The sequence below is a fragment of the Lepisma saccharinum genome, chromosome 10, assembly GCF_977018435.1.
Source record: "Lepisma saccharinum chromosome 10, izLepSacc3.1, whole genome shotgun sequence".
Taxonomy (NCBI): domain Eukaryota; kingdom Metazoa; phylum Arthropoda; class Insecta; order Zygentoma; family Lepismatidae; genus Lepisma; species Lepisma saccharinum.
In genome coordinates this window covers 64180751-64193189 of record NC_139238.1, presented here as the reverse complement: position 1 = coordinate 64193189, position 12439 = coordinate 64180751, and the positions used below count along the sequence as shown (strand labels likewise).

General features: G+C 35.8%; 1 protein-coding gene across 1 annotated transcript in view; it reads left to right on the top strand.

Annotated features, from left to right (window-relative positions):
- LOC145994363 (EF-hand domain-containing protein 1-like) overlaps positions 1-12439 on the top strand; it is a 65446-nt gene extending 53007 nt beyond the window's left edge. Inside the window, exons 10-11 of the mRNA XM_083130479.1 lie at positions 1780-2002; positions 11763-12439. Of these exons, the coding sequence (XP_082986605.1) occupies positions 1780-2002; positions 11763-12121 (582 nt within the window). The 3' untranslated portion in view covers positions 12122-12439. The remainder of the gene's footprint in view (positions 1-1779; positions 2003-11762) is intronic.

Below are 12439 nucleotides of genomic sequence, written 5' to 3'. Positions count from 1 at the left end.
TCTTGAGTATTTTGAAAGTTTCTCCAAAGTAATTATCATTCTGTTGTCAAATTATTCTTGAAACAGAAACATCTTCCAGTTGTGTTGAAGGTTCCGTACGATTCCTAGACAGGTCATCAACTAGACACTTAGGATAAAGCTTGTAGCCACGAGTGCTAGCACCAATGAAACTCTCTTTATCCCTCTTAAGGCAGGGTTATGAGGTTCCAATAACACTGGCAATTTCTCATTTCACTTCGGAAGAGACATTGATATTTTCTTCATTTATGCAAATTTCATATTTTTCCTAGCGAGTTTCACCAGTGCATCTACCATCATAAAATCTGGCGCTTGTTGGCAAATAAAATTGCATATGCCAATTCATTACCGAACCTCTCATTTGGATTTTGGAGTGAGTTAATTTATGATGGTCTTTAGGATGTGGTCTACAATTTGGAAACCAGATGTGCTAACTAGGTGCTCAAGAATAATCACTTTGGTGCAGTGGCATGTCCAAGGGTGATGGGAGTTGGTGAAGTCATAACTTTCACCACCCCTTTTGGCCCTGTAATTCTACATAAAAAAAAGTCAAAGGCAAGAAAATATGGAAAAATGAGGGCTGACTACTAAAAAGTACACATAACCCCTCCCTTTCTAAAATCCTGGGCACATCACTGCTTCAGTGTAATTAAGTTTACACTTTTTCACCGAGAGATCAAAATTGTTTTTATGCAAGGCTTTGAATACTTTTCCTATTATTTGTAACATTGATTGATATGTATCATTGTATAATTGAATATCATCTATGTAACATCTAACTTCCGTGGTTGGTAATCCAGACTGTAGAAATGACTTTGCTCAAGACGGCTGAGCTAGTTTTAAGTCTTTGTGTCGAAACATAGTATTGGTAGCAAGCAACACGAGGAATAGCAAATGGCATAATGTCTTTGTTCCACTCCTCTAATTCCATTTCAATACTTTTGCAGTGCAGCATATTTTTCCAGAAGGTTTGAGCAAGAGAAAACAATTCCTGACTTGGCCATTGACTGCTGTTGCATGATACTGCCAGGCCACACACGTTATTGCCACTTCATTTTTAATGCTACACGTATTCACATTGAACACATGTGTTGTTTATGTTTGTATGAAATAGAGAAACCGAAAACTTAAATTTATAAACTTAACATGTTAAAAAAAATATGCATACAGTGTGTCCAACTTAAAAGTATAATAAAATAAAAATTAATAACTTGTAAGTTTATTAAGATATTTCCGTACAGATTTCTTATACCTATAGAATAACTCAAAAAGTTTTTTTGCATACCTAATACACTTTGATGTGTTCACCATTAGTTGCATGGCAGATGTACAACCTTTATTCAAGCTCTGCCCATGTGTTGTTCAGCATTACTGGAGTCGCATTCCAGATTGCAGCACAAATATGACATTGTGGATCGGGAAGGTCACGAATTTGTTTGGTATACTCGAGACTACAAAACCCCACAAAAAAAATATATATAAATAAATAAATAAATAATCAAGCAGAGTAATGTCCAGGGATCTATTGGCAAAGCGATACTCCCAATCCAGCATCCAGGAAAATCACGGTCCAGAAAAACTACGTGCGGCTTATTGTGCTATTGGTTAAATATTACATGTTATGAATTTTTCTTTTATTATACTTTTAAGCCGCACACACTGATAATTTTTTGTGCTTACGTTTAACTATTTTGTCAAACATTGTCATTAATCACATGTAGTTTTGATATTATATTGTACATTATGCTTATTTTGTTTTAGTACTTACGCTACACTGCCAAACTAAAGTGGGTTCATCCTGAGGATGAAACTCGTGATTTCATTGTCAAGTATTCACTAGCTGATGATACACTTAGTGTGCTCGAAACCAGAAGAAAGAATTCAGGGTTCAAAGGAGGAAAGTTTCTGAGACCAACACTTGTTCCAAGACCTGGATCAGATCCGGATAATCCAGCATTCTACACGCCAGTAGATTTTTATGTTGGTATGTGCAGCTTTTTACTTTTGTTCATATCTCTTGCAGTTTTGTTTCATTATTCAGTTTAAGAATGCTGTATTGATTTATGAAAGAAGCAGTGACACATTGATGATTTCACTGCAGAGGAGTGGGGTTGGTTAGCAGGGTAAATTCCCGTTTTCTTTTTTCAGGTACTTCATGATTGAATTGTAGTTGTACCTTAGAGCAGCGGTTCTTGAACTTTACTAGACCACAGACCCCCTTCAGAAATCACTCACCCTTGCGGACCCCCAAAAATTAACTCAAAGTTTAAAGCCCGGAATTTGCATCATACATATTTATTTCTAGTGTTTCATCACTGATTTTGACCATTTAAGGAAGGGAAAATTAAATGAACGCACACATTTTATTTTTATTTGCATTTTATTGTAATGTTAATTGTAGCAATTACATTCAATGAATCAAAAGTTTATAAAATACAATTTTTGTATTAATAATGAATACTAACAAGAGATGACACATGTAACGCCATTCCTCGGCGTACTTGTAAGAAGACTGAAAGCTAGTACTGGGCTACCGCAATTACAGAGGATAAAACCCCGTGATAAATGTTTCCGACGAGGAACCACAATTACATTTGTACTTGTCATGGGATTATTAGCTAAAAAAAAAAAAGAAATAGCATTAGTTTTCCCATAAACAACCACGTGAGACATGAAAAATACACTACACTCATGTAAACCCAATAAATCCACCATTAAGTAACTATGACCAAACTACTGTAATCTAGCAATACTGAAAGTAAATATTTTATGTAAGGTGAACCAAGCGATTTATTAATAGTTAAATCACAAGTTGAAATCATGAGCATCAATAATTACATTCATCTTTCCATTATAATAAACATGGTTTGTGCAATTGCTCATTCTTGGTTTAACATGTGCATTGACCTTCTTTTATGTAATCATTGTCAGATAAAACACCATAAATATATTTGTACATGAAAATATGCACTGCAAATTGTGCATTAACAAATGCAATCAAGAACTGCTTTCTAAAATTGATTAAAAACTCTTGCACTAAAATTTCATAAACATTCACGTAATCATAAACTAATATCTGCCATTAGTGCAGTGAATTTAGATGCTCAAAGGATTTGCACAGCAACGAAAATTGATCATTTTTATGCAAACTTGGTTTAGTTTTGGAAATGGGGGAATATTAACCTCGAAAACTTGCATCGCGTAATCATGTTACTTCTCTTCAAAATATATTACGTCACTAGCCTTCAAGTAAATTGACGATTTTGGTAAAGTTACAAAACATCGTTGTTTCGGTAAAAATAGTTAATTTCAGATAAGTTTAGAACGATAATCATGCAGCACCAATGTAAGACAAATTATGTTTAAGTTATTATCTTTTTGCGTATCGTAGTAATGAATAAATCAACGTGGCACAAGTTTTCACAACACAATTCTCAATTCACTGGTTGCAGAATAAACATTATTAGTTCACGTAAATAGAACACGTTTACATACCTTCATAAAATCCATTATGTAAAATTGGTGGTTGACACACCGCTTCAAAATCATGTTACAACTGGGAAGTCAAAACAACCTCATGGTTTGGCGTATTTCCTTGTTCAACTTCCTGGTTTGAGGTGACGTAACCTAACATGGATATAATGTATGTTCAACCTTTTCGCAATGCCGAGAAAATATCAGCTGTACCAGTAACCATCGGCATTGTTACTTAATTCCATTATTCACATTAAATGTACGGTATTACTTATCATTGCCAAATATCCAAGTCGTTAAGGTACACTGCACACAAGAATAACTATCATAATATCGAGTACGTATTAATGGCAGTTGCAAATTTCATCATGCTTCCACCAGATTCACTTCGAATAAAGAGAATGAATATGCACGCTTCGAAGAGTAGATGCATTGTACTCAACGATGAAATGCATTGTGTTCGAGTATGAAAAGCATTGTTGCTATGCTGCGCAAATTTCTACACAATCATTGCTCAGGCAGGGAATGCAGAACCATCTGTTGGAACAATTCTGAGTTAAAAACAAAAATAGCCTCTGAGGGAATTTTCAAGTGGGATTTTTCACAAGAGGGAAGGAATACTTGGTTGATGTTGATGTAAAATTGTACCCTTGAGTTCAAAATGATTCCTTTCAAGGAGGAGGCATGTGGTTACATAATCAAAAGACACAAAAAATAATTTAATACCTAATGATAATGATTTTGAACTTTTTCACTACAAGCATTTTAAAGATGTTCGGGTGGTTCACAACTTTTGACTCACCCTGTATCTACATATAATGCATAGTTTCATATTTAATACATATTTGTAATAAGTGTGTTTGAAATGTATTTATAGCTATTTTTGTTTTGCAAATCCTTCATTTCCCAGTTCCACACGTGCTTTATTTAGTATGGTCAAGGGTTTGTTTTTGGGTACATTTAATCTTAAATATTTTTCTTATTCGGAAAAACACCTTCACCAAATTTTAATATTATGTTGAGCCTGAAGAGTTCTCACTGTGGTGCAAATTTCAGATTTTTCCTCCGTTCCCCATTTGGGGATACTGAGCATCAATTTTTTTATTTTTTAAAAAATTTTCAATTTTTGGGAGCTTATAGGAAAAAAGGGGGTCAAGATAACAATTTTCGGACTTACCCGACACCATACATTCAACGAAAGAAATATGGTTAAAGTGTTTTGCCCCCTTCATGGATATTTTGTGCCCCAAAAATGACAAATCGTGAAAATAAAATTATTGCATTTATTGTAGTATAACATGGAAACTACTAATCTGGAAGCACGAATGATAATAAGCAAATTGAAGAGAGCATTTATTTTTGAAGAAAATGGTTTTTGAATCATAAAATTTGGAATTAAGAACACAAGTTACAGCGATATTCATAAAGGTCTGAAATCGCTAAAATCACTGCACGCCGATCATTATAAATGGCTGCCAGATCCAAATGCAAGATTGAAGAAAAAATTCAATGTTGGTTTTGAACACTTGAAAAATGTAGAAATAAGTGGTTAAATTATTAACATTTTTAAAAATGATGAGGGGACAAATAAATTGAAAAATAGTCTAAATGGTATGGAATGACCCAGCTATAAGTGAACAATTTTGTGTCATTACTTAATAATGCATTTATTTTAATTTCTGTGAATTTTCAAATTATGAAAAGAAAAATATTTGAGACAAAGAGAGAAGGCAATTGACCTTGGAATATTCTAGGGGAGTTGAGTGGAAAATGTATCAGTGAAAGGAGAAATTCATTGTTTTTTATGTCATCACAGGTGGAACACAATAGAACACAAAAGCAAATCAAAATGTTAAAACAAATTAACAATATGCAAAATACCTTCTAACTTAATTATGCATGATACTTGAATTTTTATGCAAATGCAAATTTTAGATTGTTCACTCGCAAGATAGAATAAAGTTACAGCATTACATTTAATTTTAAGAATTGACATACTTTGACATGGAATGGTTTTGGTGGCAGGGGTTGGGGTGGACTCAAGCTCCCGTCCCTTAAGGGAAAATAATATTACATCTTTATTTTCCTGTTCATTTATAAAGATAAGCTCTGTACATGGACGTCGCCAGAAATTTTTGCAGGGGGGGGGTCGGGCAAATGATAAAAGTTGAATAGTAGAAAAAGTAGAACAATAATAAGTATTATTACCACAGTTATAAATATTATTATACAATAATAAATATAAACTAACAAAAAAAATATTCAAAATAATAATAATACTAATTATTATTATTATTATTATTATTATTATTATTATATAAATGGGGAGACTTAATCCACGAAACAAGTGAATACCAGCACAACTATTTTCTATTATTTCGTGTGCATTTTATACATTTAGTACCTGAAATGCATTTTGATATTAACTTTTGCACATCTCATTCAAGAAAAGACTTTAAATGTTCGAGGGATTTTTTTTTTCATAAAGTTTGTTGTGTGACCTCTTACCTACAACTGTAATTATTAGAATTTTGAAAACTGTGGAACCATTTGTTCTTTGGATGAAATGGTAGAATATAACCTTGTTCCTGTATTTTTCACTCAATGTTTTCGATCCAATGCATTTTTACTTTGATTATTCTGTTCGAATACTAACTAAATGAACTTTATTTCTGTTATTGACAATAAGAGTAACAAACTTTCGGCTTTCTTGTATCTTTAAATGAACGATGTCAATTTCCAAGGGGGTCCACCGACCCGTTCAACCCCCCCCCCCCCTCCCGAGGCCCATGGCTCTGTAGAGTGACGGTACCTTGCTTGCCAAGAGCTGACAGTAATATACTGATAATGTGCGAATTGCTCACAATCGAATATCAACTAAAGGTTAAAAGATTAAAAATCAGTAACTTACGTGTGTGAGCATGAGATTGGTCAAACAACGTTTTGAAGGTTATACTACGAGTACCTCCTTCTTCAGGTTGATGCGATGTTTTCAGACACCTGACATGGTGCCTTGACGAGAAAGTATTAACAGTAATATTTTGTACTTTTCTGGATTAGGTGACCTGACATTCTATTTTATATGTACTTGTCCAGTGCTGTAGTCCCAAAATTTTCCCAGGGTATATGCTAAATTTCGTGAAAAGTTAAGTGGAAACCAGGTGTCCATTAACTTTGGATTATGTTCCCATTAAAATGTATGAAATGCATTAACTTTACAAAAGAAAAAAACATGTCATTTATATTAGAATACTGATGATGATGATATACACATAATCGACATGAAAGGCATATTACAATAGACGAGGCATTTTTAAAACAAAACAGGATGGAATGTGTATTTTAATTATTGCATTTAAACATAAAGGCTTTTTCTTGTATGTACGCATTGCTTGCATTATAGAATTATTTTCCTGTAGATTACAGTTATTACAAGCATAAGAAAACAGTTTTTCTTTGTGATGTTTCAGGAGAACACACGCTCCTTTCATCAGACATTTATTTTCATTTTGACTAAAGATACAGTTATAACAATGGTTAGTAATTTTTTAAACGAAAAGAATCTGTTATATAATGGATGTTGTCAATGTCACTCTTCTATCTCTCCTCTCTCTCTCCCTCTCTCTCTCTCTCTCTCTCTCTCCCCCCTCCCTCTCTCCCTCTCCCTCCCTCCCCCTCTCCCTCCCCTCCCCCCCAACATTCTCTTTTCGTCTCTGCATGGTTTCTATCAGGATGGCTGGAGCTGCACCAGATATGCTCCATTTATTGAGGAATCAGACACTATAAGATTACATCCTTTCTGTAAATCAACTTAATAAATTCTGCTAGAATTTTGATGATATTATATTTGGCTGCTGGCTTTATAATTGGTATTAGATTCTATTAACCATTAGTCAGAGGATATATATACAGAGTGTCCGAAAAGTCACGCAACCCGGTATTTACGGCCGTATAACGGAATAGCGAAACGGAATGAGAAGAAACGCTTTCCGCCAAGATAATTCCATGTGTATTGGGAAAATTTAGAGAGACAAACATATGTAAGAACATGCATGTTTTAATAACAAATAAGCAAAGTGTTGCCAAAGGCGGAAAAAAATATTTGCAAATCGTGTATATTGATGCACAGAACTCACTGAGGTAAATTATTGCAACATTTCACAATACCAACGAACAATTTGGATGCCCATTTAATGAATTTGATAGAAAAAGAACTTTGACGAAGTTTCAAAAACATTGCAGAAGGGAATAAATGGGCTGTTCCAAAAATCGATGTTTTCACAATATTACGAGGGACACTGGCAACACTGTTGCTGTCACGTGTCACTAACAGACGTGTTTCACCTCAGGCTATCACACTAAGGCACTTTTAACGACAAAGGAGAAAGTTGGTTATTCTAGAACATATGCAATAAATTACATACACCTTGCAACCTTGAAATGTGGTTTCAATTGGATAGGTATGTCAACAGCCAAAATTCCAGGCATTGGTCGACAGAAAACCCACATCAGTTGCATGAACTACCCTTGCATTCTCCGAAAATCGGTGTATGGTGTGGAATATCGCGACGTCGTATTGTGGGACCGTTATTCTTTGAGACAACAGTGGATACTGCTGTGTACGGGGATCTCATAATGCAATTCGTTGCTCTCCTGGAAGAAGACGAACGTGATGTTTGGCTACAACAAGATGGAGCAACTTGCCATACATCTAATGTATCTCTTCGTATGCTGAGAGAATTTTTTGGTGATCGTCTAATATCCAAGGATTTATGGCCCAGTCGCTCGCCCGATTTAACATCTGGAGATTTTTTTCTGTGGGGTTACTTAAAGGGGAAAGTATACCAAACGGGTCCCAGAACATTGGAGGAGCTGAAAAGAAACATTACACAGGAAATTAATAATATCGGTGCTGCAACCCTCAGGAAGGTATCTGAGAACATGATCAAGCGAACCAACTTATGTATTCAAGAAAATGGTGGACACTTCAAACATTTGCTTTAATTTGTAGGGATAGCCACATTTCAGGGTTGCAAGGTGTATGTAATTTATTGCATATGTTCGAGAATAACCAACTTTCTCCTTTGTCGTTAAAAGTGCCTTAGTGTGATAGCCTGAGGTGAAACACGTCTGTTAGTGACACGTGACACCAACAGTGTTGCCAGTGTCCCTCGTAGTATTGTGAAAACTTAGATTTTTGGAACAGCCCATTTATTCCCTTCTGCAATGTTTTTGAAACTTCGTCAAAGTTCTTTTTCTGTCAAATTCATTAGATGGCCATCCAAATTGTTCGTTGGTATTGTGAAATGTTGCAATAATTTACCTCAGGGAGTTCTGTGCATCAATATACACGATTTGCAAAGAAAAAAATTCCGCCTTTGGCAACACTTTGCTTATTTGTTATTAAAACATGCATGTTCTTACATATGTTTGTCTCTCCAAATTTTCCCAATATACAGGGCATTCTCTTGGCGGAAAGCGTTTCTTCTCATTCCGTTTCGCTATTCCGTTATACGGTCGTAAACACCGGGTTGCGTGACTTTTCGGACACTCTGTATATCCCACCACTGCATGGCAGTAAATTAACTTGCCATTTCTTGAAAACTACAAATGATATTTCAGTTCTGTCTTTTGTGTTCATTTGTATCCGTATGAGGGTATGACATACTCGAATTAAAAAAAAATATATATATGCATTCTTACTATTATAAACAAGCAGAGTTTAAAGAACTCCTTTTTTTCCTTGTGCGTAATATGCGATAGATCTTATAAAATGGGCTATAACTCCTCAATCACTACATTTTTCTGATATACGAGGGTCGTTCAATAAGTAAGTTTCCCTGTGCCATAAAATTTGTTACAAAAATAATTGGACGGAACATGATGAAATGCTGGGCTTTCGCCATTAGAGAGGAGGGCAGCATGGCAGGTGCACGTGTATTGGACAGCTGGTGTCAGGAAGAAGTGCGTGCCGTGATTTGGTACGAATGGGCAAATAGCTTGACATCCACCGATATCCACATGAAGCTGGTTGCTGTGTACGGTGACACTGTAATATCTGTGTAGATGGTCAGAAAGTGGTGCAACATGTTCACCGAAGGCAGAGTATTGATTTTTTATGAAGTTCGATCTGGTTGTCCCTCAACTGGCTCCAATGAGGAGAACATCACGAAAGTGGATAAACTGATCTGGGGGAACAGAAGAATCTAGGTTCATGAGGTGGCCAACATGTTGAACATTTTCCTTGGGACCGCATACAGCAGGAGGAGTGTTGCAAGGTCTGAGCCTGGACTTTTTTGCACAGGGCTTCGATAAGCTTATGCAGCATTGGGACAAATGCCTCCATGTGTAAGGTGATTATGTTGAAAAGTAGTACAGGTATGTACTTATCTAGACATGCTGAATTTGCATGTATATATAAGGTATGCCAAATGAAAAGGAGACTACTGTTATATCTAAAGAATATTATATTACAGAATATTTGCATTACATAATATGTGAATTACAGTTAATGTGTAACATGATACCTACACATAATTGCCATTGATATTGATGCACTGATTCCAGCACGTAGGAAGAGAGTGGATGGCTTCAGTGTAGAAACTCCTAGGTTTCTTACGAATCCAGTTTTCCATGGTGTTCTGCACTTCCTTGTCACAGGTGAACCGTTGACCTTTCAGTGATTGTTTTAAGGGGCCGAAGATATGGGAGTCACATGGGGAAATATCAGGGTTGTATGAAGGATGTGTGAGGACTTCTGATTGAAATGTTCTCAGCAGGTCGAGGGTCTTCTTGGCCACATGTGACCTAGCATTATCCTGGAGCAGCTCTCTGCGCTGATCTGGAGGAATCTATAATGCACACATCTGCGCAAAACAATCTCGCCAACTGAGGAAACAGCAGGCGAAGCCATTCGCTACACCTGCAAACTTGGACAAACACCGCACCATCTATCATCAAACACATTTACCTTCTTTGATTAGATACAACGCCGCTACAGCAAAGGTCTCCTTTCATTTGGGCATACCTTATATTACCAAATAAAAAATATTACAACATACGGAAACTTATTTTTAGAACGACCCTCATATTTCACTTTTACATATAATAATGAGAACAAAAGAACACTTTAATAACGTGCGACAGATAGGATTCCATGGGCAAAGGCCCAATTTTCGCAATTTCCAGAAAATTACAACTTTCAAAAATGTTGCATAATTTTAGTTTTTTCTTTTTTTTTTCTTTATTTAATTGGGAGTGGATGGTCTTTTGTCATGCTTCCCTCCAAATTTGGTCCATCCACCGTCCATAGGGCCAATGCTAAAAGCAAAATTCCGGAAATTGTTTCTATAAGCTGACAACACTGCCATTCTTATAAATTATTATTTTGATTCTCCCCCCCCCCCCCCCAAGACATATCAACTTATTTTCAGTAAAACTTTGCATGGTGGTAGGAATGTACCACTGCTACATACTATATTTTTTCATTCACTTTGGTCTATTGTGGTGGCCACAGGGACATGCTGAACATAGCACAGTGGCACAGTGGTAGCGTCGTCGCCTTGTAATCAAGTGGTCTCAGATTCGATACCCGGTGGAGGCACATAGTGGTTCAGATTCTACTTTAGACTGTAGGTTCAGTCCCGATTAGCTTTACTGTGCATAAAGTGGACTTAAAACACCAAATCAATCAATCATCCTGAATACCAATTGTATTGAAGAATTTCAGTTGTCTTCTTCTTCCTTTAACACTTATTATTGGGAGTGTCACCTCCGCTAACATTGTTGACAATTTGAACTTGCAGACTACTTTGCAGGAAAGTGACAATCTATGTAAGTAAGGAAGCCCTAATTTTGTCCCCGTAACACATTTTCATACCTGGTGACCATATTAAATTACTACGAGCTCCAAAATTTGACTTTATCTTCGTCAACTATCTCTTTACCTGAAAACCAAGCCAAATCGCCTGTATAATCAATTATTGGTAGCAAAAGAAATTCAATTCAAAAGCACCTGTTTTCGGTAAAACCAAAAAAGGTGTTCCTAATTTCTTTCCCCTAAAAGGTTCCGAAAGAATGAACCAATTACAATTTTTCATATCTCTACAACAATTAGTTCTCAAACTACGATTTTTTTTTCTTTTGTACTATGCAGCAAGTTCGAAAAGTTCCCAATTGGAGAGGGTTTACTAGCATGCAAGGCTTCCGTGATAAAGTTTAAATGAACACGACCACTTGACTGTTTCCTTAAAAAGGTTTTCCATTTATAGGTGCCGTCATTGAAGTGTATCACCATCGATTTATCATCACTGGTCTTGACCTCTATACATATCGTTACATGCAAGCAAACCCAGAGAAGTTCCCGCCTGAAGTCATTGAAAACGCAAAAAATTTCTGTGCAAAGCAGGGTCTACTAGGGGATGAAATTGATGAAAAAACCAGGAAGCCATTGATATGTGACCGGGACATAAGAGGAGAGGAGAAGTTGCCGGTGCTTTGCGACAAAGACATTCAAGACATAATACAAAATCCACAACTTTGTGATCTATCTGTGAATGAGCCACCTATCTATCAGAGTAGAGATGTTAAGGGCTGTCCAGAGCTATGCCCTGACGGAGTGGATGCTTAGAACTTTCTGGAAGACTTCTAATGTTTGGGTGCATTATGTAAGTATTTTCTGCAGTAGTAAAAATAGAAAAAAAATGGGTAGAAAATGCTGTTAAAAATTTGTAAAGCTTCCGTGACAAATTATTTTAAAAAAGTTAATGAGGAATTTTCTCTTGTGGAGTTTTTGTCAATCAAATGCAATACAATTTTCTAAACTATTGCACTTATGAGTATTATTTTTATATGTAATATTTTTTAATGTAAATATTGACACTGTTTTATGTCACTGTAAATAATCTGTGAATAGCATCTATAATAAATGCTCAGTGTACATTTTAAA